The sequence below is a fragment of the Ambystoma mexicanum genome, chromosome 6p (genome assembly GCF_040938575.1).
Source record: "Ambystoma mexicanum isolate Mex_15411 chromosome 6p, UKY_AmexF1_1, whole genome shotgun sequence".
NCBI lineage: Eukaryota > Metazoa > Chordata > Amphibia > Caudata > Ambystomatidae > Ambystoma > Ambystoma mexicanum.
Window position 1 is genome coordinate 626,452,511 of NC_090935.1, and position 23,854 is coordinate 626,476,364.

At 48.3% G+C, this 23,854-nt stretch overlaps 1 protein-coding gene across 3 annotated transcripts in view; it reads right to left on the minus strand.

The window, feature by feature from the left end:
- Positions 1 to 23,854, minus strand: part of HEXB (hexosaminidase subunit beta) — a 903,874-nt gene that overhangs the window by 781,882 nt on the left and 98,138 nt on the right. For all 3 annotated transcript variants that reach the window (XM_069627487.1, XM_069627486.1, XM_069627485.1), the window contains exon 3: positions 3,903 to 3,968. In XM_069627487.1, the coding sequence (XP_069483588.1) occupies positions 3,903 to 3,968 (66 nt within the window). The remainder of the gene's footprint in view (positions 1 to 3,902; positions 3,969 to 23,854) is intronic.

Here is a 23,854-nt window from a genome sequence, read left to right on the forward strand (position 1 = left end):
GCTTCCTGGGTCGGATAAACAAGGAGGTGAGTGGCTGTGTTGGAGTTGGCTTGGCCTGAGGAGTAGAGGGTGAGCTGGGAGCAAAGGAGAAAGTGATCACTCCAGGAGGGAGGAGTGGTGAGAGGAATAGAAAATGGAAGGTCTGAAGAGATCAGAACATCAAGAGTGTGCCCTGCCGAGTGAGTAGGCCCAGAGTGAGAATCACAGAGATGACGAAAGAGTCCAGACGAAGGACATTAAGCATCCAGGTGGATGTTAAGGTCTCCAAGAAGGAGGAGTTGAGTGGTCGAGACCAGGAGGGAAGAGGAGAGGTCCACCCACTCAGAGGGGAAGAAGGCGATCTGACCAGGTGGCCGATAGAAAGTAGCCACAGTAAGGGAATGGCTAGGAGAGAGAGGCAGAGAATGCAGATGAAGCAGGCAAGCGTAGGAATGACAGAGGCAGGGATCCACTCCGGGAAGATCAGGGCTACAGAAAAGCCATGTTAAAGAGCCATGTTATTAGCAGTTTAGGGCATCTTCTGCTTATATTTCCTTTGGGAGCGAGTTCCCAAGTGTTGCCATGATGCATGAGAACTCTGCACCCCCACATTTCCGCTCTGAGTATTAATTAGGCTTGAGGCGAATGTCGTTGCTGGAATGTGCCATTTGTTTGAAATTTGTCCTACATTTTAAAAGTATTTTTTTCCTGTTTTTTCCAGTTTCGAGAGCATCGTCCACTGCTTTGCCAAATAGGACATGTCTTCCATAGGCATGTTTAGCAGTGAGGTTTTTGATCCAAACCCAGAATTTCTTAGCCACGCATGTCTTTTAATGAGGGATCCCCTCTGCAACCATTCTACTAGTAACTATAGCATCAAGAGTGTTCTTGATTATGGTGTTGGCTCTTTGCTTGCTCTCCGTTAGAGTCTTAAGTATTTCAGATCTAAGGGGCTCATGGGTACCATTAAATAAGGCTCTCCACATGATCCCATTGTGCTCTATCATATCATATTAGCAATCTGTATTTGAAAAGCAGCCGATATTGCTACCTTTTTTCCTAGGGCATACATCTTTTTTGCTCTCCTTATCACAAGGTGCCTTTGATGTGGCTAAGGGAATGCCAGCGGTTTTAAAGGTAGTAGAGACTACAAGATAATCGGGGTTAGGACGCCCTTTAATAAAAAAGAGGGTATTTAGGTGCTGGCTTGAAACCCTTCTCAATGTGCGGGTTAATGGCTCTGGTTAGAGCTGGTGCTGAGAGGGATGGTATTAATCTCCTCTTAACAGACTCCAATAATGGGATATATTGACCTATTTGCTTTTTCTCTTTGAGAATATCAACGAAATCAGTATCCTCAGATTCAAGGGTGTCAATTTTAGGAAGAAAAAAAAAAGTTGCAACTTTTTTTAATGACGATTATGCAAAATGTGATCATGATTGGGTTGAGATATGGAACATCCGGGACATCTAGGGATGGAACAGTGTAGTCATCTGGCTCAGTGTATGGATCTTCCTCTGCCAATTTATCCTCATCTGCACCCAGCTCAATTATGGCTGCACACAAGTGTGTGCGTGATCTATTATAGCTGTTTTAGATGGAATCTCTGCCTCTTCCGGTACAACAACTTTTCGTTTTATAGGGTGTTTGTCTAAAAAGAAATCCCTGAAAGAGGTCATCTTATCTAGTGTTTGTTCAAATCCATCTTTTGCCCAAACACCACTAGAAGAAATGGCTTGCAGTGGAAAAAAACACAATCCTCCTGACTTTCCTGTTTTTAAGTGCATCCACTTAAGGGGACGTGCTACCTGTGTACCCTGACTGATTTCCATCAACGCCGAAATGGTTGGCTTTGATGTGTGTGATTTAGGTTTATGCGACTGTGCAGTTATTTTCGGTGTGGAACAAGGAAGACTCTGCGTGTGTGTGATGTTTTGTGACATGCGGCAAGAGAGCACCACTCTGCGCAGAGGTTTTTGGAGATGCTGATCCACTTGCTGAGGGCACGTGTTCCAGCAATGCCTTTGTGCCTTTCGACAAATGCGTTGAAACAGCCAAAGTGGGCGATGTGTATGTTTGTGAAACAGCCTGGTTCTGTTTGCTTGGCGTCTGCGCACCTCGCCGGCCCCATGCGGGCGTTTTATAGGTTTGGCCTTGTCAGAGTAAGCATCCATAACAGAGCGTGATGCCTGCCGTTCGGAGCTGGGGACTGGCACCTGGGAAACTTCAGTATCCCAATCAGACGTCTCATCAACGTCACTAATGAAACCGGGACTGTCCTGCTCGGCCTCAGATTTCTACACGCTGGAAGGGTATTTTGCCCATGCCTCAGCTTGCATTGTGTAGGCCGCACAGCGTTTTGATCGATACGTCAGCGTCTTGGGCTACACCCTGGACATTTGGCCTCCCGGTGGTCTCTTGGAAGACAATGGCTACACACGTTGTGTGCATTCTGGCAGGGAAACCTCTGGTTACATGCGGGGCAAAATTTAAAAGGAGTTTTCTCCATGGTCAATGTTGGTGAACAGAGAGAATATATATTATGGGGGGAAATGTATGGAGACGTTCTCTTTTAATGTTAGTGTTTCTCCTGTCTACTGCGTAGGCCGAAGCCTGAACAATTGTAGGCAATTGTGCGCTGATCCTCCAGAGCCCTTGAAAGCTGCAAAGCTGTTGTCGAAAGCCGGCAGGTACGGTTGAGCTGTCTCGGCAAAGAAGGCGATATGTAGTATTAAACCGGTCTGTTAATCACCTACTTTAAAAGCTCCATGACAACCAACAAACTCTGATGAAGAACTAGTATGACCAACCAGAGGGTGAAAAAAAAAAACAATCTGAGGATCTTAACGCGTGAATGATTATGGGTACAGCACACATCATGGTAGGGATAGCATTACAAGAATCATACTCCACACCAACCACTAGATGTCAGCCTAAGAAAAGTATGCGATTCTAAGCAGATGCACAAGCCTCAGAAATATATACATCATGCTGGCTTGGATCAGTGGTGTCTGTTCATCTTGTGGTGTGAATAGGTGAGCAGCCTGGGACAGGGGGGGGGGTCGGGCAGTAGCCCGGCTCATCTCAGGCATGATCTAAAAATCAGGAAAAAGTGGGCCCAGTCCAACCTGCAGCCCACAAAGACAATGGCAACATCCCACTAAAGTTATAAAAATGGTTATATTTTATTTACAGTGATTTAGCCATTACATGGCAAAAGAAAGGTGATCATGTACACTGAATGAATAGGATTAGGGGCGGTGTATATATAGTGTGCAAAATATGAAATTGGGAACATAATTATTGCTCTTCGTAAACCCTGCATATTAGTAACATTATATATACAAAACAATTATTGATCGATGACCATGGATACTTTGCATGAGACCGTACAGTGCCCTGTCATTAAGCATGTGTTGATAAGGGTAATTAAAAAAAGGGGGGGGGGGGGGACTACACCAACTGGCTTTTCGTACAGAAAGAGTCCACCAAAGTGGCATAGAAAGCTACAAAGAACACTTTAAATTAGATAACTTGAAAGTTTGGATTCATCGCTGAATACATTCCTGCTAATTTCTGAACTGAAGGTGGTTTAAAAAAAAATATAGACCCTTTCATACAGAAATCTTACAAATGGAATCCATTTTAAAAAAGTATTCATGTCACCATCAGAAAGGTCTAAATGCTTTAACAACTTTAGCGAAGCACCTTTGCCCACTTTCTGTATTGGCTTCGGTTCCTTTTTCCCCCTTTTTCATACTTTTCTTTTTGCATTTACATTTTTCGTTAAAAGAAAAAAGCATCCTAAATTGGACTTAAATCTCCTTACGAAATATACTTGTACATTCATCACCAGCTCACAACTACAAATGTAATAGCAAACTTGTATACATGGATTGACACACATCAAATGGTTTCTTACCTCTCAATGCACCCCAAACCGTTTTAGCGTTTAACACAGCAACATTTTCTTCAACAATTAATTGGTCTAAAAGGAAAAAGGTACATTTTGGTCAGATTATATGAATGTTCACAAAACACGTTGACTGAATTGAAGGGAGAGGGGGTGGAGTGCGGCTATGCAAAGAAATGCATTTCAGAAACCTTAGCAGCAACAGGTCTATTGAGTGTATGTCTTGGAAGAAGCCGATCTACAATCTGGCATGATGAACCTAAAGCCAAGTCACCAAAACTGGACCAAGCAAACATATCAAAGTGCCTGCAAAGTTCTCAGTCTAGGGTAAACCAGAAAACAGTGATGTCCACTCGTGTTGTACTGCATATTGTGTATAGTGAAAGAAAACCCTAAAAAGGAGGCAGATTAAAGAGCAAAAGTAAAATGCAACCAATTAGTGGATTATTGTTCCTAAAGAAATTGGCCATTACCATACCCTGCCTGTGACTCCACGTATGCCTACATAAAGGACATGGACGTACCTAAACATCACACACGAAATAAGAGGCTAAAGAAAAATTAGTATCTCAAATTGGTTATTGTCCCTTCAAATAAAATGTGGGCCAAACAAAAAATAAAAACACATTTAGAAAATCCGATTTTTGGGGTCACGCAGTAAGATAAGACATCACGAATAGTGCATAGTGGTGAATTGAATTTTGTCTGCATATTTAACATAGATCAAATTTGGGGCGTTTCTCCACTGCAACCATTACGTCCCTCTAACAAGGTTTCCACTGAATTGCAAACATGTTTTTCCTTTTTTTTTTTTAATTGAAACTCGGTACCATAAAATTCCCTTAACCACAGGTTTTTCCCCACTCAATTCCTAGGTTTTGAAAGAAATTAAAAACATACAAATATTACTCCTTGGCATGGCCTAGAGCCATTCTGAGCGGTCAATTTGTCCAGGGCATGATCTTCAGTCATGCCGTGGGCCTCCCCAAGACAAGGCAACAGCACCTTGATTAACTCCCGTCTCTAATAGACTAATGTTCTTAATGCCAGACTTTCAAATAACTTACTGAACAGGTTACCAAGAAAGCAGATGTCTGGCTCATTTTCAATTTACCAATGCACTTTGTGTCTCCGTTGCTCAACGATCATTGCATTGGTTGGCTATTTCTTAATGGATTGCCTTCGAAGTCTTGTGTTCATTTTATAAAATCCACGGTTCGGCACCCAATTATCTTTTCCTGAAATACAAGCCACAACCTCCTGTTTACATTTGTTACATATGCCTTCCTCACTCTGCTTAACTAAAGGACACGGAGGGTTCTCCATACTGGGCCACCGTATCAGAAATAATCTCCCGATCTGCAAATTCGAGATTCTACATAGACTTGAAAACTTCTTTTGACATACATATCTTTTGTAAATTACATGTCAGCACTTCCCTGATAGCCAGTCTCCCTATTCTATCAGCACCCATATGTGGCTGTCCCATACATTTGATTTGAGAATTTATGCTTAACCTATCAACTGCAGTTGGCAGTGGTCATGGCCTCTGCTCATGATCAGCTTACCTTCTGGGGGCATAGCCTTTGGCAAGGTTTTGCATCCCCCAAAAGCCACAGGTAGTTAGTTGGTCCAATCAAACAGCACTGGGGCCAACAGGCCAACAACCATGGCTGTAGCCACTTTACCCGGGGGGTCTGTATATCAGCCCAAACCCACCATCTACCTGCTCCACCAGGGAGACACTGGTCAGTCATGGCCATTGGCCATGCCCCTCACCCTAGCAAGCCCCCACTCAAGTGTTCACTAACAATTCTCCCCCATTACAAAACACCAGGGCCAGTAGCCGCTTCACCCCAGCCCAGCAGGAGCGAGTGGTGGCGTGTGGATTATCTGCAGGATACGTGGGTTTCAAGCCAACAGGCATTCATAGTTTCCTTTCTCGGGCATACTGCACACATCCTTAATTTTGACGAGGACAATCCCAAGAGGGTCACAATATGCCCCACGCTGGCACTTAGTGGCCTGTATGGAAAAATGTTGCAACCCTTTAGGTCCCCGACCTTGTTTAAGATTGGGGAGTGGCCGAGGGGATGCAATATCCCCACTCTTAAAAAAGATGTTGCTAGTTGGGTATCTGTATGCCCCGTTAAAAAATCTATAGGCCACAATGGCACACATTAAAAATCTGATTGCCTTTTACTTTGCTACAGACCCGGCCTGGGTCCACATACCGAGAACAAATAAAATACCAGAAAAAAAAAAAAGAAAAAAAAAAAAAGTTAGGACTGCGGATGTGCCCAGATTTCACAAACTGGATTTTGCCCACATTTCGCCAGATTTAAAACAAACTGCTGGATAGATAGGAGGCAAGCCTGCCAAAGACGAGTACAATTGTTGGTGCAGGCACATGCAGCACACAATTTTGTGCGTGAGAAATTGAATTGGAAACACATTTAGAGTCTCGGACCCCACTGAACGCTCCAAATGGAATCTTACAAAAGTATTCAGAGACGAATGTGCTACTTTTTACAAATGTTTGACTAGTTTCAAGGTTGCAACATCCTTGTGGTTGTAACATTGGTGTTTTGTGAAACATGCTCCAACAACAAGAATGTCAAACCCTAGAGCAATGATAAATCCTATTAAGGATGAAATGTGTATGCAGTTGTCCGGCTTTTTATCTGTAGCTGTAGGTTCCTGGGTTGAAAAAGCCATGTATAAAAAGCATTGCACACTAAGACAATTATTTGGATTGAAAAGCTTGCATTGAACTAAGCATGAGGCCTAGCAGGTCCCTCGGGTATCTGTTATTAAAAGAAGGCTGCAATATGTACTCTAAAGTGCTGCCAAATAGACTAGAGCATGTACTTCCCAAAATCACTGACGCCGACGAAACAGGCTTTATATTAGGAAGAAGCACTGGGGACAATATACGGCGAGCCATTAACCTAATAGAAATAGCAACAACAGAACACTGAACTAGCTTTACTTACCCTAGACGTTACCAAAGCATCTGACAGCGTTGACTGGTCATTGATGCGTTTGGCCCTGGAAGTTTTCTGCTTTGCCCCCCCCCCCTTTCTGTAAAATGCTATTAGCCACCTGTAGATACCCAAAGACGGTCCCAAAAGTTAACCAGACATTCACGGCTCCCATACCACTCTTTGCAGGACGAGACAGGGTTGCCCGCTTTCCCCATTAATCTTTGCTTTACTTACGGAGCCATTCGCCCAACGAATCCTCATCACTATTGAGGGATTGGTGATAAAGGGGGTCCAATGCAAAGTCCCCTTTATGCCGACGACATAATGCTCGCACTCACTAATAGCCAATCCTCTTACTGCAAGCACTGGCAGAACTATTACTTTGAAAGGGTTGCAGGCTTCGCGATCATTATGCTAAATCAGGAGCCTTGGGGCTAGGACTGACAAAAGAAAAAAGGTCCTGCGGCTATTTGCCATTGGAATGGAGCACATCTACGATGAAATATCATATGCAGCCAACTTCCCTTGACTATTTAGTGACCTGGAGACGGGCATCCCAAGAGATCTCCCTCTTGGGAAGAATCATGGCATGTAAAATGAACCTACTGCCCAGATTTCTATACCTGTGCTGGACCCTCCCAATGGAAGTCCTCCTAAAACCACTCCTTCAACGTCAGAGACAGGTCTCCCGGTTTATATGCAGTGGAGCGCGGATTGCACAAAAAGGCCGCGACGGGCCCCACCAAATTTGGGAGAGGGTGGAATGGGTGCCTCTAACCCTCCAAAATGGGTACTCATTGAACAAGCTAGGCTCTGTGCTACAAATCTCTGGAGTCATGTAAACACTGGACAAACACTCTCGCCTCCACTAGAACCACCCTGATAATCTGGAATTGGGCAAAAAAAAAAAGGGGGGGTGTGGGGGACCCCTAAGGGAGTGGGCCCATACCGCCAGTTTTTCTAAATCCTGACACTACCCCAGGCCTGAGGTCGGCTAACTAAGAACTGGAGTCGGGGAGGGCTGCAGACTTAACTTTTCAAGAATGACGCACCATTCACCTTTGATAAATGCAAAGACAGGTTCGCCCTGTCGGAATCAGACCGATTCTTATACATCCAAATCCGACATTGGCTCACCCAACCACACATGAAACAAGGGGCCACAAGAGAACTGAATTCCTTAGAACTCACGCTAGAGGAGGGCCCTCGGAGAGGAACCATCTAATGACTTTATAAACTGTTGCAAGACAATATGCTAACCATACTACCTACATACATGGCTCACTGCAAAGCTGACCTGGATCACTGAATAGACGATCAAACTTGGGTCGACATCTGATACAGGAACAACATAGCCACTAGATGGGTTACCAACAAAGAATGCACCCTTAAACTTCAATACCGGTGGTACTATCCCAGAGCACACTTACAGCAGTTTGAGAGAGTTTTCTTGATCCCACATGTTGGAGACAATGTGGGGCATATGGGTTCTATTTTCATATGTCGTGGGATTGCCCTGTGGCACAGACTTTCTGGGAGACAGTAGCCAATTCTATCGAGGCTGTCACTCATGCGGTGTTGTCAATGACTCTGGAGGTAATGCTACTAGGGACTTAACATCCGGAGAGCTACCCAAAGACGGGAAAAACTGCCAGGCTAATTACTCAACTCAAAAATCACTCCAGCCCACCCGTGGAAAGATTGGGAGGGCCCGCTGATACAATTAGGGTGGGTCAAGATCTGGGACATCTTGGTCACGGAAAAAGGTCACAGCAGCTAAGGAAGGAACGCCTCACTGCTTCACTGACATTCGGGCCCCAATACTGGAATGTGAGCAAGTATCCCCAGCGCAAACATACCAACCACGCTTGGCGAAACTTTTCTTGAGACCCAAGTGACAACACCCACTATCCCCCTCCTCAATCCCCTAGCAGGCCTTGCCACCCCAGCAAAGGTGTCCTATGTAACAGATGAACTGTGGGGGAAGGACGATGGGTTCACTGTGCATCTATTGCAAAGAACTGCTATTACTATGTACCAATGTTGCAAGATTTATTCCTATGCAACTGATTTAAATAAAGTTGCAAAAAAAGTTTAATAAAAATGCTACTAAACCAAATCGGCCCCTGCAGCGCCGACTCAAAATATAATTTCCAAAAGTCACTATCACCGCATTTCTCTTCCAAGTCCTTACTCTCCTCAATATGTTTAAACTTCTGCTCGCCTATTTTCCTAATGGAGGCCGAAATACCTCCACACAAGCCCCACAGCAAAGTCTTTAGGGTGCAACGCATTGCATCTTTGCCAAGTTATCACAGGTGTTCTTACTAGTGAAAAAGTCTGACCAGACGGACCAAACTTTCAGGATAAAGTTCTAAGACCTTTCAGGGTTAGGGTTAATGTTAGGGAAACTTTGAACATGGGCTTGATAACATTTTCTTACAATGCACCAGTCTCCAGTAACAGTACGAGTACAGCATCAAACATTACACAACTGATTTGGTAGTAGGTGTCCTGTGTGCGAGAATGAAGATTACACAGCATTACAGAACAGGGAGTCTTGAATCTATTAAAGATACAGGGGCAAGCATTATGCTTAACTTCTTTATTAGCTACTTTAGCAGCCTTTCAATCTTTCCATTTTTGTTTTAAACCTCAGAAATCAACTGTAGAAAAAACAAACAAAAAAGGGACTACTAACCCCATAATTCCTCTCTTTTTCACAGTCCCGAGAGCCCCTCTCGCCTCCATTCCTGGTACACTCCTCCCCTCCAATTCAAGCCCTGCTTGGGTCCCCTGCTCTTCTTTTGGGTGACGTAAACTGACACTCCTGAACAAACAGTCCGACACAAAAAACCAAAACAGCCCATCACTCCAGTGTGCTGAACCGGAACTTCGCTTCTGGAGTGATCACAACTTAACTCCTGGGGCACCAACTCCACCGCTCCGGACTGATCGCTTCATACTTGCTCAGCCGTTCTTTTGGTCTTCTCTTGCAGCAATGGAGAATGGACAATTAGGGAGGGGAATACGCTCCTTCGTTAATAAAATTACATAAACATTTTGTTACTCAATGCGTATTCGCTGAGAGGGCTAATGCTCTCCTCTGTGTCTTTAATAGAATCAAGACTCCCTCTGCTGTAAGCTTGGATAAACATTCCATTTCAATACCAGAGGCGAGCATTATGCTTGTTCAAAGCCAGTTCAAAGTAGTGAGCCCGATCAAGCCCTCTAATACCACCGCAGCAATTGCCAATACCGGCTTGAAATAGAAAGTCTTGAACGTGGAGTCACTTGACCAATCCGCTGCCTTCACAATATCTTGCAAAGACACCCCTATTGCAAAGGCCTTGGAAGCCATGACTCCCAGTACGGAATGTGCTCCAAAGACTGACACATCTCCCTCACCCATCTCACTATGGTGACGGATTCTACTGCTTAGTGGGGCTTCCTGCGTGCTATTAAAAGCTGTAACACACAGTGTGGCCTGACCTCTGCCGTAGCGGCTTCGTAACTCTTAATGCACTTTGCTACGCATAGCTTGGTATTATGCGGAAAATAGGGATAAGATCATCGTGGAGTGGGTCTTGGTGCACCGCGCTATGCTGAATGCTATTCCCCACGGGGCACATAGCTTTCTGTCAATCTCTAGCGCTTTGACATCTGAGACGCGCCTACAAGAAACTAAGCACAGAAGGGAAGCTAGCTTGCTAGATAGTTGTTGCACCAACAGCAGGTTGTCATGCGGCCACTGGTCGAATAGCTGAAGGACCATATTTACATCCCACAAGGAAGAGTACTTTAGTAGGGGAGGCTTACTAACTTTCACCCCCTCTGATCAGCCTAATAACTGCTGGATGCGCTCCTATTGGAGCATCATCCACTAGCTTGTGGCCCACCGAAATGGCTTTTCTGTACACTCCCACCGTTCGATGCTCTTGCCTGACCGGACAAGGTCACTAAAAAAAAAGGTTTATCACCTGTACTACAAGAGCAGAAATGCGAGGAATACTACTACTCCTGCAGCATCCCTCCCAGGCCTGCCATGCGGCACCATAGTTCCTGGTGGTGGATGCCGCCCAGGACACTTCGATGAGCTGGGTAGCCTCCTCCGAATGTCCTGGCTTATTCCATCTGTGCCTGGAACTCTGCACACGATCAGAGACAAACTCTGCTCTTGCACTAAGGGGTGTACTGCTCCCATCAGCAGGTCCGTTCGATAGGGAATCCTCTGCGGGAAATCCAAGGACAGTTCCTTCAGAACTGGAAAACATGCCTGAGATTTCCATTCCACTGTCACCATCACTTCTTCTGCTCGGTCTCTGCGGACCTTTGCTAGCGACCCTCGCCAGCACCGCGAAGGGAGGCAATGCGTAGTGAACACTCCATGCCCAATGCTGCAGAAAGGCTTCCCGTCCCTAGTGCCTCTGGATCTAGTCTCCAGCTGTAGTAACTCGACAGCTGAGTGTTCAGCCTGAAAGCAAAGAGGTCCATACTGAATGGTCGGCACTCGCATTGTAGGCGTGCGGACACCACTTCCGAGTCCTGCAAATAGTGGGAGTTCCAATCCGCTATTCCCGGCAGATACTCACACTTGAATCGGTCTGTCTGCAGTACTGAAAGTCTCACTGAACAAACTAAGCAGTTGTATCACTCCTCGGTGAATTCATAACTCTCTTCAGAACACCAAAAGCAGTCTCTGTCTGCAGAGCTGAAAGGTTTTCATATAGAATTAACTGCTCCTCTGAAACTGAACTCCATCCCAGATGCACTTAGAGCCACCCCCTCCTTCCATGTGTTCAAAGCCAACGCTAAACTCTGGCTTAAAAATAACGACCGCTAAATGCCCCAACTATACCAAATACTATGTATATTCATTGCAAACATCTTACTTATCTATACCGTAAGTCATCCGACAGTGCTATATATAGATTCTGATAAAATGTAACATCTCTCTTGTAAGTAAAAATGCCTTGTAAGTAATGCTCGACATATGTGCCTGTAATATATGATACTGTAACCTAAGAAATGTAATGCAACTGTAATATATGATCCTGTAACCCAAGAATTTTAACATATTCATGTACCTATAACCCAAGATTTATTTCACTGCAAGTGCCCAGTTGCTTAACGGCCAGGCGCGCTCTATAAATAAACAATACAATACATTATGTGACTTTGTGCAAAATAGTTCATTAAATTTCCTCTTGAAGTTTTGTTCCTTGTTTATTTCGAACAACTTGAGGCTGAACGTATTACGAAATAACATAGGAAATTCGGTAATCGTGTGCTTTTAGAATGCGCAAGCAAGCAAAAACTCTTGGGAACACTTCACTAGATCCTGAGCATGCGCATGACGGCCGCAGACACTTCTCCATGACGGCCGTTATGACTGCTCTAAAGGATCTAGTCTAATTACAGCAAAGATGCTAGTCTCCAAACATGCGCACTGAAGCGCTAGCATTAAATACTCGATTTAACGACGATTCCGTCACTACACATGCATACGGAGATTAGTGACTTTCTGAAATGCACACTAATAACTTGCACGTGCATGTGCACGACTGCTCCAAAAAAAACACCTGAGGGAGCAGATCACTGCGCGAACACAGAAGGGAATGGTCTCTAAACGTTAACTGAAGTTCACATTACCCATCCACTCATCCACATTCATCCATGTCCAGAAACACATGGTACGTTGCAGCGTGCACTTTAATCCAAGCGAATGCGTTACTGAATTTAACTTTTAATTACAAACGTTTCCACAGTTTAAACTTCTGACAGGATTGATTTCTTGACCTCTCTCACTAAATACCTATCTAACATATATGTAGTTTTCAACAACGCTGTAACCAGATTCTTTACACTTCAGAGTTTTACCAAAGTCTTTTACAGTCTTTTCAAGCAATCAGAGCGCTGCGTCCCAGCAGCAACTCTGCTCGTCTTGTCCCACAAAGATTCTTCTTTTGACCTGCTCACTCACCAACCAGAAATGACTTTTTGGGATAAATTTGGACCTTTACCCAAGGGATCACATAAAACAGGACCTTGCTATTTAAATGAGAATAATGAAAGGCAGTTTAGAATTCTCAAACTGTGGACCTGAGGGCCCAGAACACTGCACGGAGCTCCAAAATGTTGATGTGGAAAGTCTTCTCCTTCGGGAGCCAAAGGCCTCTCGCGTGGAGACCCCCGGTGTGCGCTCCCCAACCTTCCAGGGAGGCATCCGTCGTCGCATGTTGGGCCGGGGCTAGGAAACCTGTTCCCGCCGTCAGATGAGAGCGGACACCCCACCATCGTATCGCCTGACGGAACGCTTCGTCGAGCGGGATCCTGTCCTCGAAGCTGCCCGTCTGGATCCAGTGGGCGTCGAGGAATTCTTGCAAGGGCCGCATCCGAAGTTTGCATTGGTGCACCAGATAAATGCAGGAGGACATCATTCCGATGAGGGACTCGATAGACCTCACTCTGGCCACGTCCGTGGCCAGCAGACGTTGCACCTTTCCCAGGATGGTCCTTATCCGACGGGGAGGCCCGCCGCGCCACTGTGTCGAGCTGTGCTCCCAAAAACAGGGCGACTTGCGACGGGACCAGGTGGGATTTTGGAAAGTTGATGGAGAACCCCAGGTCCGTGAGCAGCTGGACGGTCTTTGCAGTGTGTTCCACGGCGAGCTCCCTTGTCCTTGCCCGTATGAGCCAGTCGTCCAGGTAAGGGCAGACGTGGATCCCCTGCAGGCGCAGCCGCGCCGCCACCAGTGCTAGGCACTTGGTGAACACCCTGGGCGCCGATTTTAATCCGAACGGGAGGGCCTTGAACTGGTAGTGCCACCCTTTGACCACGAACCTGAGGAACTTACGGCGTCTCTTTAGAATAGGGATGTGGAAGTATGCATCCTCCAAGTCCAACGACGACAGGAAATCACCCTCCTCCAGCTGTCCCAGCACGTGCTGGAGGGTGACCATCCGGAACTTCTGTGCCTTGATGTATTTGTTCAGTCGTCGCAGGTCCAGGATGGGACGCCATCCTTCTGTCTTCTTTACGAGAAGTATCTTGAGTAAACTCTGGAACCCCGAAGCCCCTTTGGAACGAGCTCGATGGCACCTTTCCTGAGCATCGCCCTTACTTCCAACAGCAGTTGAGGGACGCGATTTTCCTTCCTGGCCACGGGAGGAATGCGGGGGCACCTCTTGTGGAACTCGAGGGCGTGCCCCAGGGCCAGGGCGTCCAGCACCCAACGGTCGGTGGAGATGGACTCCCACACGCCGACGAACTTCGTCAGCCGGCCTCCCACCGGGGTGCTTCGGCGGGGGCCCGACCCGACGGTCGGTTCAATCTTGCTTGGAGGCCGCTTTGCCTCCTTGACCACCTTGGCGACGACGACGGGATCCACCTGACTTGCCGCGTCCCCTGTAGGCCTCCTGCGACGAAGATCTTGCCGCTTGACGGTACGTAGAGGAGCTGCTGCCGGCTCCCTTGGAGGCACCCTGTCTGCCTCCGGAGCTCCGAAAGGACAGCCGTCGCTGTTGGAGCACACCCAGTGCATGGGCCGTCTCCGTGTCAGTCTTGCTCGCCTGAAGGGACTCATCAACCGCCTTGCCAAAAAGGTTGCTCCCATCGAAGGGCATGTCCAAAACCTTGGTCTGTACGTCCTGGCGGGAAATCCGTTGCCTTGAGCCATCCTCGTCGTCTCAGGCAAACGCTGTTGCCCAACTGACGGAAACCGGTGTCGGCGATGTCCGTAGCCACCGTAATGGCGTGGTCCGAGGCAATCTCACCTTCCTGTAAGATTTCCAGGGCCTCAGTCCTCTTGGCGTCCGGAAGGAAATCCAACAGAGGGGCGATCTTGAACCATAACTCCCTGTCGTAGCGGGCTACGATGGACAGGGCGTTGGCCGCCTTGATGGTCGTCGCTGCAGACGAGATGACCCATCGTCCCATCGCATCCAGCTTCCTACCCTCGCCGTCCGGCGGGGAGGTTGAAGTCGAGGCCGATGCCCCCGCGTTTCTTCTTGGCCGCCGCCGAAACGACTGAATCCGGGGTAGGTTGCGCCCTAAGGCACAAGGGGGCAGCGTCGGGGACCTGGTTCTTCTTCTCGTACCGGTCCCTCTTCGCAAGAGCCGTGGCAGGGTTCTTGAGGAGGGCGAGCCCCTCATCCCAGAGGTCATCAAGAAGCGGTACGGCGAGGACCGTCTTCCTTTTAGCCTCGCGCCATTGGTAAAGGAACCCTTCCTTCTTTTCTTCGGGGCAGAGCTGGAATAGCTTGGATGCCCTGGAAATCATAGCATGGAAGGATCCAATCTCGTCAGGCGGGGACGCCCGGGCAGGGGGCGATGGGGGACACGTCCCGTCGTCGCCTCCGTCGTCATCCGTACCGGTCGTAGTCGTATCCATGCCTGTATCATCCCCGTGGGTAGTGGACTGGGGGGGGGGGGCGGGAGAGGAGGCCTAGGATGCGTCCTCCTCCTCTTAAGTGGTGGGCTCTCCGAAGGTCCTGGCTCCGGTTCCCCTGTCGGGTCTGGCTCAGGTACCTCCGTCGGGGGGAAGGGGCAACCTAGTCCTTATCTTCGAGCATAAGGACTGGATGGCTGACAAAATGGCCACCGAGGTGTCCTGCGGCGCCGGAAATGACGGGAGCAAGGGCTCTTGAGGAGCCTCGTCTGCGTCACCATCGCCCTCGTCGTCGCCCTCGTCGGGATCCCTCCCGATGGGCTGGGCCTCCTCTACGACTTGGATGAGCTCCTCTTCAGAGGTCGTGTCCGTATCCACGACGGCCACCAACCCCTCCCCCACCCTTTCCAACGAGGACTTCGTGGGGTCTTCTCGATGGGCCTGAAAGACGACTCCCTCCGCGGTGGCAGGGAGACTCTGGTACTTGAGGGCGCCTCCACTGGTGTAGCCTCCACAGGCTGAGCCAGGGCCCTGGCGACATCCTCAATTGAGGTCTTAGCAGGGTGAATTAAGGCCAACGTCACCTTCTGTATGCCTGGGGCCTTCACCTTGGGGGGGGGGGGGTGGTCCAAGCCTCGCTCCCCCTCTGCCGGAATCTTCGAGATCGACCGGGGCCTCTCCAGAAGCTTCACCGGGTTCTCGGACTTCCTCTTACCCGAGCCAGAGCGTTGGCTCGTGGTCGATGGCGCCAGGGAGGATGCGCCCTGCCTGGCAGCCAAGGAGCCCGACCGTTCGGCACTCCCGGTGCCCGCGGACTGGCGGTGCTTAGCCTTTTGTTGGGCCCCCATCGCCGGAGCACCCTCACAGGACTTAGAAGACCGCTCAGACTTCTTTTTCTTCTTCTCGCCTGGCCGGCTCTTACCTTCCAGCCAGTTGGCGAGACGGAGGTGGCGATCCTTCATGGTCCGCTCCGACATGTTCCCACAAAACGCGCAGTCCTTTTCCTTGTGCGTCTTGTCCTCATGGAGACAGTAGAGGCATAACGAATGCTCGTCCTCCTTGAAAACGTTCTGAAGCTGGCATCCAGGGCAGGTCCTGAACAGCTTCCTGGGCGTCGAGCTCCCTTTCTCCTGGGCCATGTCCGGGGTAGGCCTCGGAACTTCTGGAATCCTCCAAAAGCGTAACTCGATGAAATCTTCACCCTTGAGGGGCGTAGAAACTCCGAAACGGATCCCCGTGGATCGGAAGTAGAAACGGTGGAGCTTGAGGCTCTATTTAACCGAAAAAATGAGAAAATCTCCTGAAAAAAGCGCAAAAACACAGCAAAAGCTCGAGAGCTAAGCACGAGGACTCCCAATACTTGAACGTGCAGTAAAAATCTGAGGATGGCTGCCAGGGGCGGGGCTTAGGGAGAGGGCAGTCATTGGCTGGGGGCAGTATGACCCAAAGACCAGGGATTGGTTACTACTGAGAAAGACAGATCAGAAACGAAACTGATACTGAGGATTCCCGGCCAGACGACGGGAAATATTCATTCATGAGCATGTGAATCCATGCCAGACCCCATGCTGGAGAAACTAACAGTTTCTGACCGGGTGATTGGCTCCCTTCTCCTTAAACCCGTACATCCCGACTCTGACTCTGCAGACCCTGTAGCTAGCACATCCTTCGCATTAGCCAAACTCTGGGCTATGGTGGATACCACACCCATTCCACGGGGACCTGCCACTATGGCACTTCTTCCCTGATGTCCCACCCATCCCACAATCTATCGTATCCCACTGGGCTGACGCTGGCTTTCTGACGCTCCGCGATACATACGAGCTGCGCAACTTCGTTGAGTGGTCTGAACTCCCTCCTTCCCTCAAGCGTCGGCCCACAGTGTGGCTACAATACTCCTCCCTCCGGAGGAACCTCAAATCCAGATACCCCGATTTCCCCACGCTACCGCCTGATGAACCCATAGTTGCAGAACTCTGTTCCCATTTCTCCTTCAAAGGAAAGGGGTCGAGACTCTACTCCTTATTGCATGCTAGAGCAGCCCCCCCCCCTTTACTAAGTTGAAACGCAGCTGGGAGGAGGTTCTTGAGGTCGAGATTACTGATGAGGGGTGGTCCCGAATGTGTGCTCACACCCACGATGTGTCTTACAACTCGAAATTTAAGTTAATACAATTTAAGGTACTGCACAGGTAGGTATCATACACCTAAGAGACTACATCGTATGTTCATTGACTCTCCTCCCAACTGCCCCAGGTGCGGCACGGATCAAGCAACTTACATCCATATGCTCTGGCACTGCCCTTACCTGACCCAATTCTGGACCGACATCTGTTCCACGCTATCGGACATCTTGGAGCACACTATTGCCCCCCCACCCCACTGCATTGTCTCTTCCATGACTTTCCCCAGTTGGGGCGTGACTCGAAACTGGCGGGTCTCTGTATGTTTCTAGCGGTCCGCTACATATTGTTATGTTGGCTCCGGCCCAAGGCACCCCACCTACACACAATGATTTAGAACAATTACATGGGCACATGACACGGAAGAGGCCTGGTGCGCAATGCAGCACCCACATGCACGGCCAAGAGACATCTGGCGAAGGTTCCGCGATTACATGTCCGCCATGTCTTCTCCTTCAAACTCTGCTCAATCTTCTCCTGGTTGTTCTTCATGTGACCTGTGTCTCCTTTGATTCAAATGCCAATGCTCCGTCTGTTACCTGATCCCCCTGAACCCCCATAGATAATTCAAGGTATACTGGTGAAGATGTATGTTACTTGTTATCGCTGCTGGTGCTGTGTGCCCCCCCCCCTCTGTTTTTTCTGTGTGTTGTCAAGTCAAATAAATAAAGTTTTAAAAAGAAATGGTTTGGTCCTGTGCCCTACTGGCGGGCACTGTGTGCCATGCACTCTCACCTGTAGTGCCTGTAGAACCCTCTACTTCGCAACCTCTGGAGCTCCTGCCGCTGTTCAGAAAGGCCGCATCCTGCTGCCTAGTCTACCAGTACTGCGCCCTCGGGTCTCCTCCGATAACTAAATCGACCGGTCGAGCGATCCATGCGTCTGCCAGTCCCAGCAAAAACTCTGGACACCTGTGTTTTTTCAATGTAGTGAATGTCCCCATGAACATATTAACTTCTTTGACGAAGGCATCACCAAAGAGCAGCCGTTCTCCTGTGTTGTAAGAAGCTAAGTCGCCCAGCTTGTTATCGATCTTTAATAGCATGCTTCTCCGTCTCTTGGAGGAAATGGCGCAATTTGCGTTTCCAAGCATACATACTGTGCGCGGTGCCCAGTTCGACAGCACTTTCACATCTACCGGCTGGCCGGTGTCTCTTGCTCGCTCTGCAAGCTCCATAATTTTTGCTATGGGCCCAGCTAGGTCAAGGACCTTGTCATGACAGGACTTCCATGCATGGGCCATGCTCTTCCTGACATCCTTTGATGCCTTAGCCACGAAGGTGAGCATCTTTGGGTCCAGCTCTGGGGTCTCGGCCACCTAACCCGGCAGCTCTGGCCTAGGGCATTCTGCCTTCAGTCGGAATATGGTCCCTTTCTCTGGGAGGTTTTGCCATTTCTGTGCCATGTAGAGTGCTACTCTGGGGGATGGCCCCAGTCCGTCGATCTAGGGTGTCCAAGTGCTTCCGACTCAAACGCAATGGTTCTGTTCCTTCAAGCTCATCTTCTATCGGCGTGCTCGTGGCTGGAGCCTTGCTGCTTGTGGGCGCTCTGGAGCATAAAACGGGACAGTGTAATATATATTTGGTCCATGAAACTAAATCTCCTCACGGGAAGGTGTTGTATCAGCTGCCATCCTTACAAGGTCATATATTAACAGTCATTCCTGATGCATAAAAGAACATCAAACCCATCTACGAGTGAAATCGATCGGGTGCACTGCTTACAGGGTCACTGCCACGGTGCAATTCATTCAAAATAAATAATAAAACACTGAATAACAGTCAATCGAATGGAGGAATTTTTGGAAGTACTCATCTGCCAAAGAGCAGCAAAAAGAAGAGGAAGGGACCCAGGCAGGGCTCGACATGGAGGAGAGGAGTGCACACGGATTGGAAGAGAGCGGCACTCAGGGCTGCGTAAAATAGGAACCGTGGGGGATAGTAAACCCTTTTTTGTTCATTTATTGTTATTTCTACAGTTGAATTCTGGGCTTTAAAAAAAATAAACAATAAAAAAGGGACAAATTTAAAGTTTTCAAAGGCTGCTACAGAGTAGCTAATAAAGAATAAAAAGCATAATGCTCGGCTCCGGTCTGGACATAGAACAACAGAAATCCCTAGCGCAAGACATCCCACAAACGTGCCTCAATCGGCTCCAGAGCAGTTACAGGCGTCCGATCCATCTGTCACCTTTAGATTGATTTGGGTCCTTTTGGTAAAGACACTAATTAAATCACTTGGAATGTTACATTACACAAAAGCCGTCAAGTTATTTAGTTCCCTTGTAACTGCTATCCAGGTCTTCTGACGGTCTAGTGTAATGTCATACTCCTGGGTTTCCAGTCTGGTCCTGCGAGTGAGCAGCGTGGAAAAAACACTGCTTCCTGGGATGGAGTGATTGGTAACTTGGCCCAGGAAAGAGATTTCCCAACACCACATCGGAAGGACCAGCCACCTAATTTTCGTGATACAGCGACAGTGCAAACCATTGAATGTTGACAACCCAGAAAGGTAGCAGAAAGTAAAAGACGACAGCAACAATGTAGCTAGCATGATACAGTAGAAAACTGAGGTAGGCAGTCAGGGCAAACATCCAGCATAGATGCAAGGCAAAAGGAATCGGGTGCTCCAGAATCCAAGCATCCCCATAGCAAGCAGTAGGCTTTGCGACACGAGAGGCAGTGTTTCTTCGATGGAATTGTAGTAATCCGTCTTGAGTAAGGCTCCCAGTCCGCCTGGCTGTTGCTCTTAGCAACTGACCAGGCTACAGGCCTCAACGGGTGCTGCAATGGCACCGAGCTAAGCCAACACCTTTATGCTGTACCTTGAGACTGAGAAGGTCCTACACTCTGCACGTGAATGTAAAAACTGTCGAGCTATGATATCTTCGGTTTATGCAAGGGACCATTACACTAATGGAATTGCACAATTTCAATGAATTTATGTACCAGGTGCAACCACAAATCAAGATTACTTCTTCATACAGTTACACTAGCATCCATTTTTCTGCTCAACCAGATCTACATTTATTTTGAAGTCAATGTCAACGACAGCAATACATTAATTTTTTCTCCCTTAAAAAAGTCATATAGGCAACTTAGCATTAACTGTCGCCCACCCGACGAGCCCTCCCTAGTATAGGTATTTCAATGTCAGCACCCCTTAGCCTTGTCGGGATATACAACAGAGTATAGTAATTCAGCGTGTATGTAAGAAAGGGTGCCCAAACCATGCCAAACCTCACTTTACCACAAACTATTGCCCTAATAGTTTCCATGCTTATAGTGTCCCATATTGCCTAGGACCATTGTATTATGGACAGCAACTCTTTGCCTCCACTGCTTCACTATATGCCGCCTGGCACCCATAAGCAGGTTTTCACACAGCGTCCCTGTTCTCCCTCCCAACTTAGGTTACCTCTCTGTTGTAAAGTTAAGGAGCGCCAGTGGCCCATCCAGCTCCAAATCAAACCTTAATATCCCGCAGATTCTCGACTTCACCTCCTGCTAGAAATGTTGGAGTTGAGGGCACACCGACCAAACATGCTCCGTCGTTCCCTCCTCTCTGCATTGCTGCCAGCACAGTGGAGAGTTTGAGGTATACATTTTGTGAAGTCGTGCCGGTGTATAATGCCACCTATGCAGAATCTTATGTTGTAGCTATTGGTGCTGTTCTGAGGTATATGGACACCACCCCTTCATAGCATGCCCCTATTCCTTGTCCGTGAACACTCTCCTTAAGCCTGCTTGCCATTTGCCCCTCACCCCAACTGTCCCCATCCCCCTTTTCTGAATAGGATTTTTTTATATGGCTGAAATTAGCCCCCTGCTATTTTCACCGAATTAGAGCAGTCTTTCCCACTCCATGTCCCTCGTGGCTCCTTCCATTATTTTTGGGGTGCTTACCCTATGTCCAATCTGTTGGTAGGTATAATAATCCTCCTTTCCCAGCTATACTCGCTACAGCACTCCGGCAGGTCTTAAAGCATGCGCATCATATAGACCCCCAATTTCAGAGTGAAATCCTTCCTGAAGCGCAAACAAGTATCCATAGCACTGATTAAGGAGACCCACCTGCTGGCAGACAACAGGAAGCGATTTTGAAGGGTGGCACAGAATATGGGGCCTCATACTCCAGGTTTGCTAGCGGGGTGCTCACCTGGAAATACGATTCACTACCACTCCAACTACTAGACGTGGAGAGGGGCAGGGAGGGACGGTACGTAATCTTGAAAGGCTATCTAGAACACAGGGAAATTTGCATCGTGAATTCTTAGTTCCCAAACGATACCATCCCATCTCATCTCATGTGCGTACTATAAGCAGCTCTGCTGCGTCAAGATGCGACGGCTTCTTCCTACCGGGTGGAGACAAACTGTTTAAGGGACGCTGCAATGGACAGACCACCCCCCCCCCTCACGTGGGCCCACCCTTTGCCACTATTGCCTTAAACGCAGCAATAACTGACTCAGACCTGGTGGATGTCTGGAGAGACTTACACCCCGACACTAGAGTCTACTCCCATTACTCATCTCTCCATAAATTGCACACTAGAATCGATTATTTCTTTGCTGGGTCGAGACAGATGGCCGAGCTATGCAGCGCTGAACATCTGGGCTGCTCCATTTCCGACCACTCACCTTTGGTGATTGAGTGGAACGCCACAAGCCCAAGGTCCCCCATGCAGACTTGGCATATGCCGGTGGGAGCTCTGACTGACCCGGTCTTCAGAAAGTCGCTCCAAGATTCCCTGACTGACTTCTTAGAACATAATATTGGAAGTGTTAAAAGAATGGGGCACTATTTGGGAAGCAATGAATGTGGTGACCAGGGACAAGGTGATAGCAGGTGCTAGCGGCATACGCCAGAAACTATGCCGGAAGATACGGGAAGACCTAGAAGCTATGGAGGATGAACTTCAAACTCAGGAGGCCTGGCACACAGACCTGCGGTCTGCTGAGGGGAAACTAGAAGAGAGCCGGACCCGCTGTCTGTAAGAATAGGAAATGCTCTCAAAGTTTGACTATGTCACACGCACAGCCTGGTCGCACGCTGAAGGGGGAAAAACCTGGTAGATTATTAGCATGGCTCTGCAAGAGAAAACATCCTAGACCCTGGACTACCTTACTCCATGACCAATACGGGGCCCCATGCAGATCCCAACTCACAATAAATGACGTCTTCACTACATATTACACACAGCTGTATAGTCACGACAGGCAGGTACCCCAAAATAATATCACTGAGGCTCGCTCGTTAATCTTGCTCACACAGACAACGGGCCCTACTGGACAAGCCCATTACAGTGGAAGAACTCTCATGCTATAGCCTCCCTCTCTACCAACAAAACCCTAGAGAGCGATTGACTCCGCCCTAACCTTTTAAGACCTACAGCGCTACTTTGGTTCCCTTGCTCGATAACGTTTTTTGTGGAGGCTTTCGATGAGGGCATACTTCCGGCTAGCATGAGAGAGACCTTGGTTATGCCCATCTCCAAACCGGCCGAGCCTATGGTCAAGTGTTACTCATACCGCCCCCTGGCCATGTTAAACTACAACGTTAAAATACTTACCACTGCTGGCGGCGCATCTTTGCAGAGTAATTAGATACCTATAGACCAGACTAGGTTCGTCCCAGGATGCCACACTGCCCTGAATCTCCATCGGCTACAGCACATCATTGACCAGACCGATCCCTGCACGGAGAGCTATGCAGTGGCATTATTAGACGCCATTAAAGCCTTTGACGCGGTCTATTGGGAATGGTTGCTCACATCACTGCGGAGCTTCGGCTTGGAAAGCTTCATCCGCTGGGTGAAGCCGTTATACACCTCTCCAACTGCAAGGGTAACATCAGGAAGACAGATTTCTAAATTGTGGGACATACGTCGTGGGACCTCACCAGGGGTGCCCGTTGTCGATACATATCTCACCGTAATCTTATTTCTGATGCTTGTATCTGCTTAGATTCACATGCGGTGCATAGGCCGACATCTCGAAGAAGCTGCAGAGTATTACAGTTGTTTTCGAAACTCGAAAAAGGGACGTCGACAGGGCGTGCCAGTAATACTATCCCTAGTGTGACGTCCACTGTACCCATGATCCCTCACGCGTCGAGGCCCCTCAGATTGTTCTTTTCCGCCATGCTAGATGGACGCGTATAGCGGAGTTCCTTTCGGTGATAAGCCATTGACTTTGTATAATTACGATAGTTTTTCTTTCCATAGACTGCCGTAACACCACGCCAAGGAAAGAGAAAGAATACTGCCCGTCGGAGACCATCGTGACAGACGGTACAGTTTCGGCCCAGACAGTAGGGAGAGAGGGGGGGCCGCCATTGTTAGGCCATTTTAGAATGCATATTCTCCCCTTCCTACACTTTGTTCGCCCAGCTGCCATTTGCAT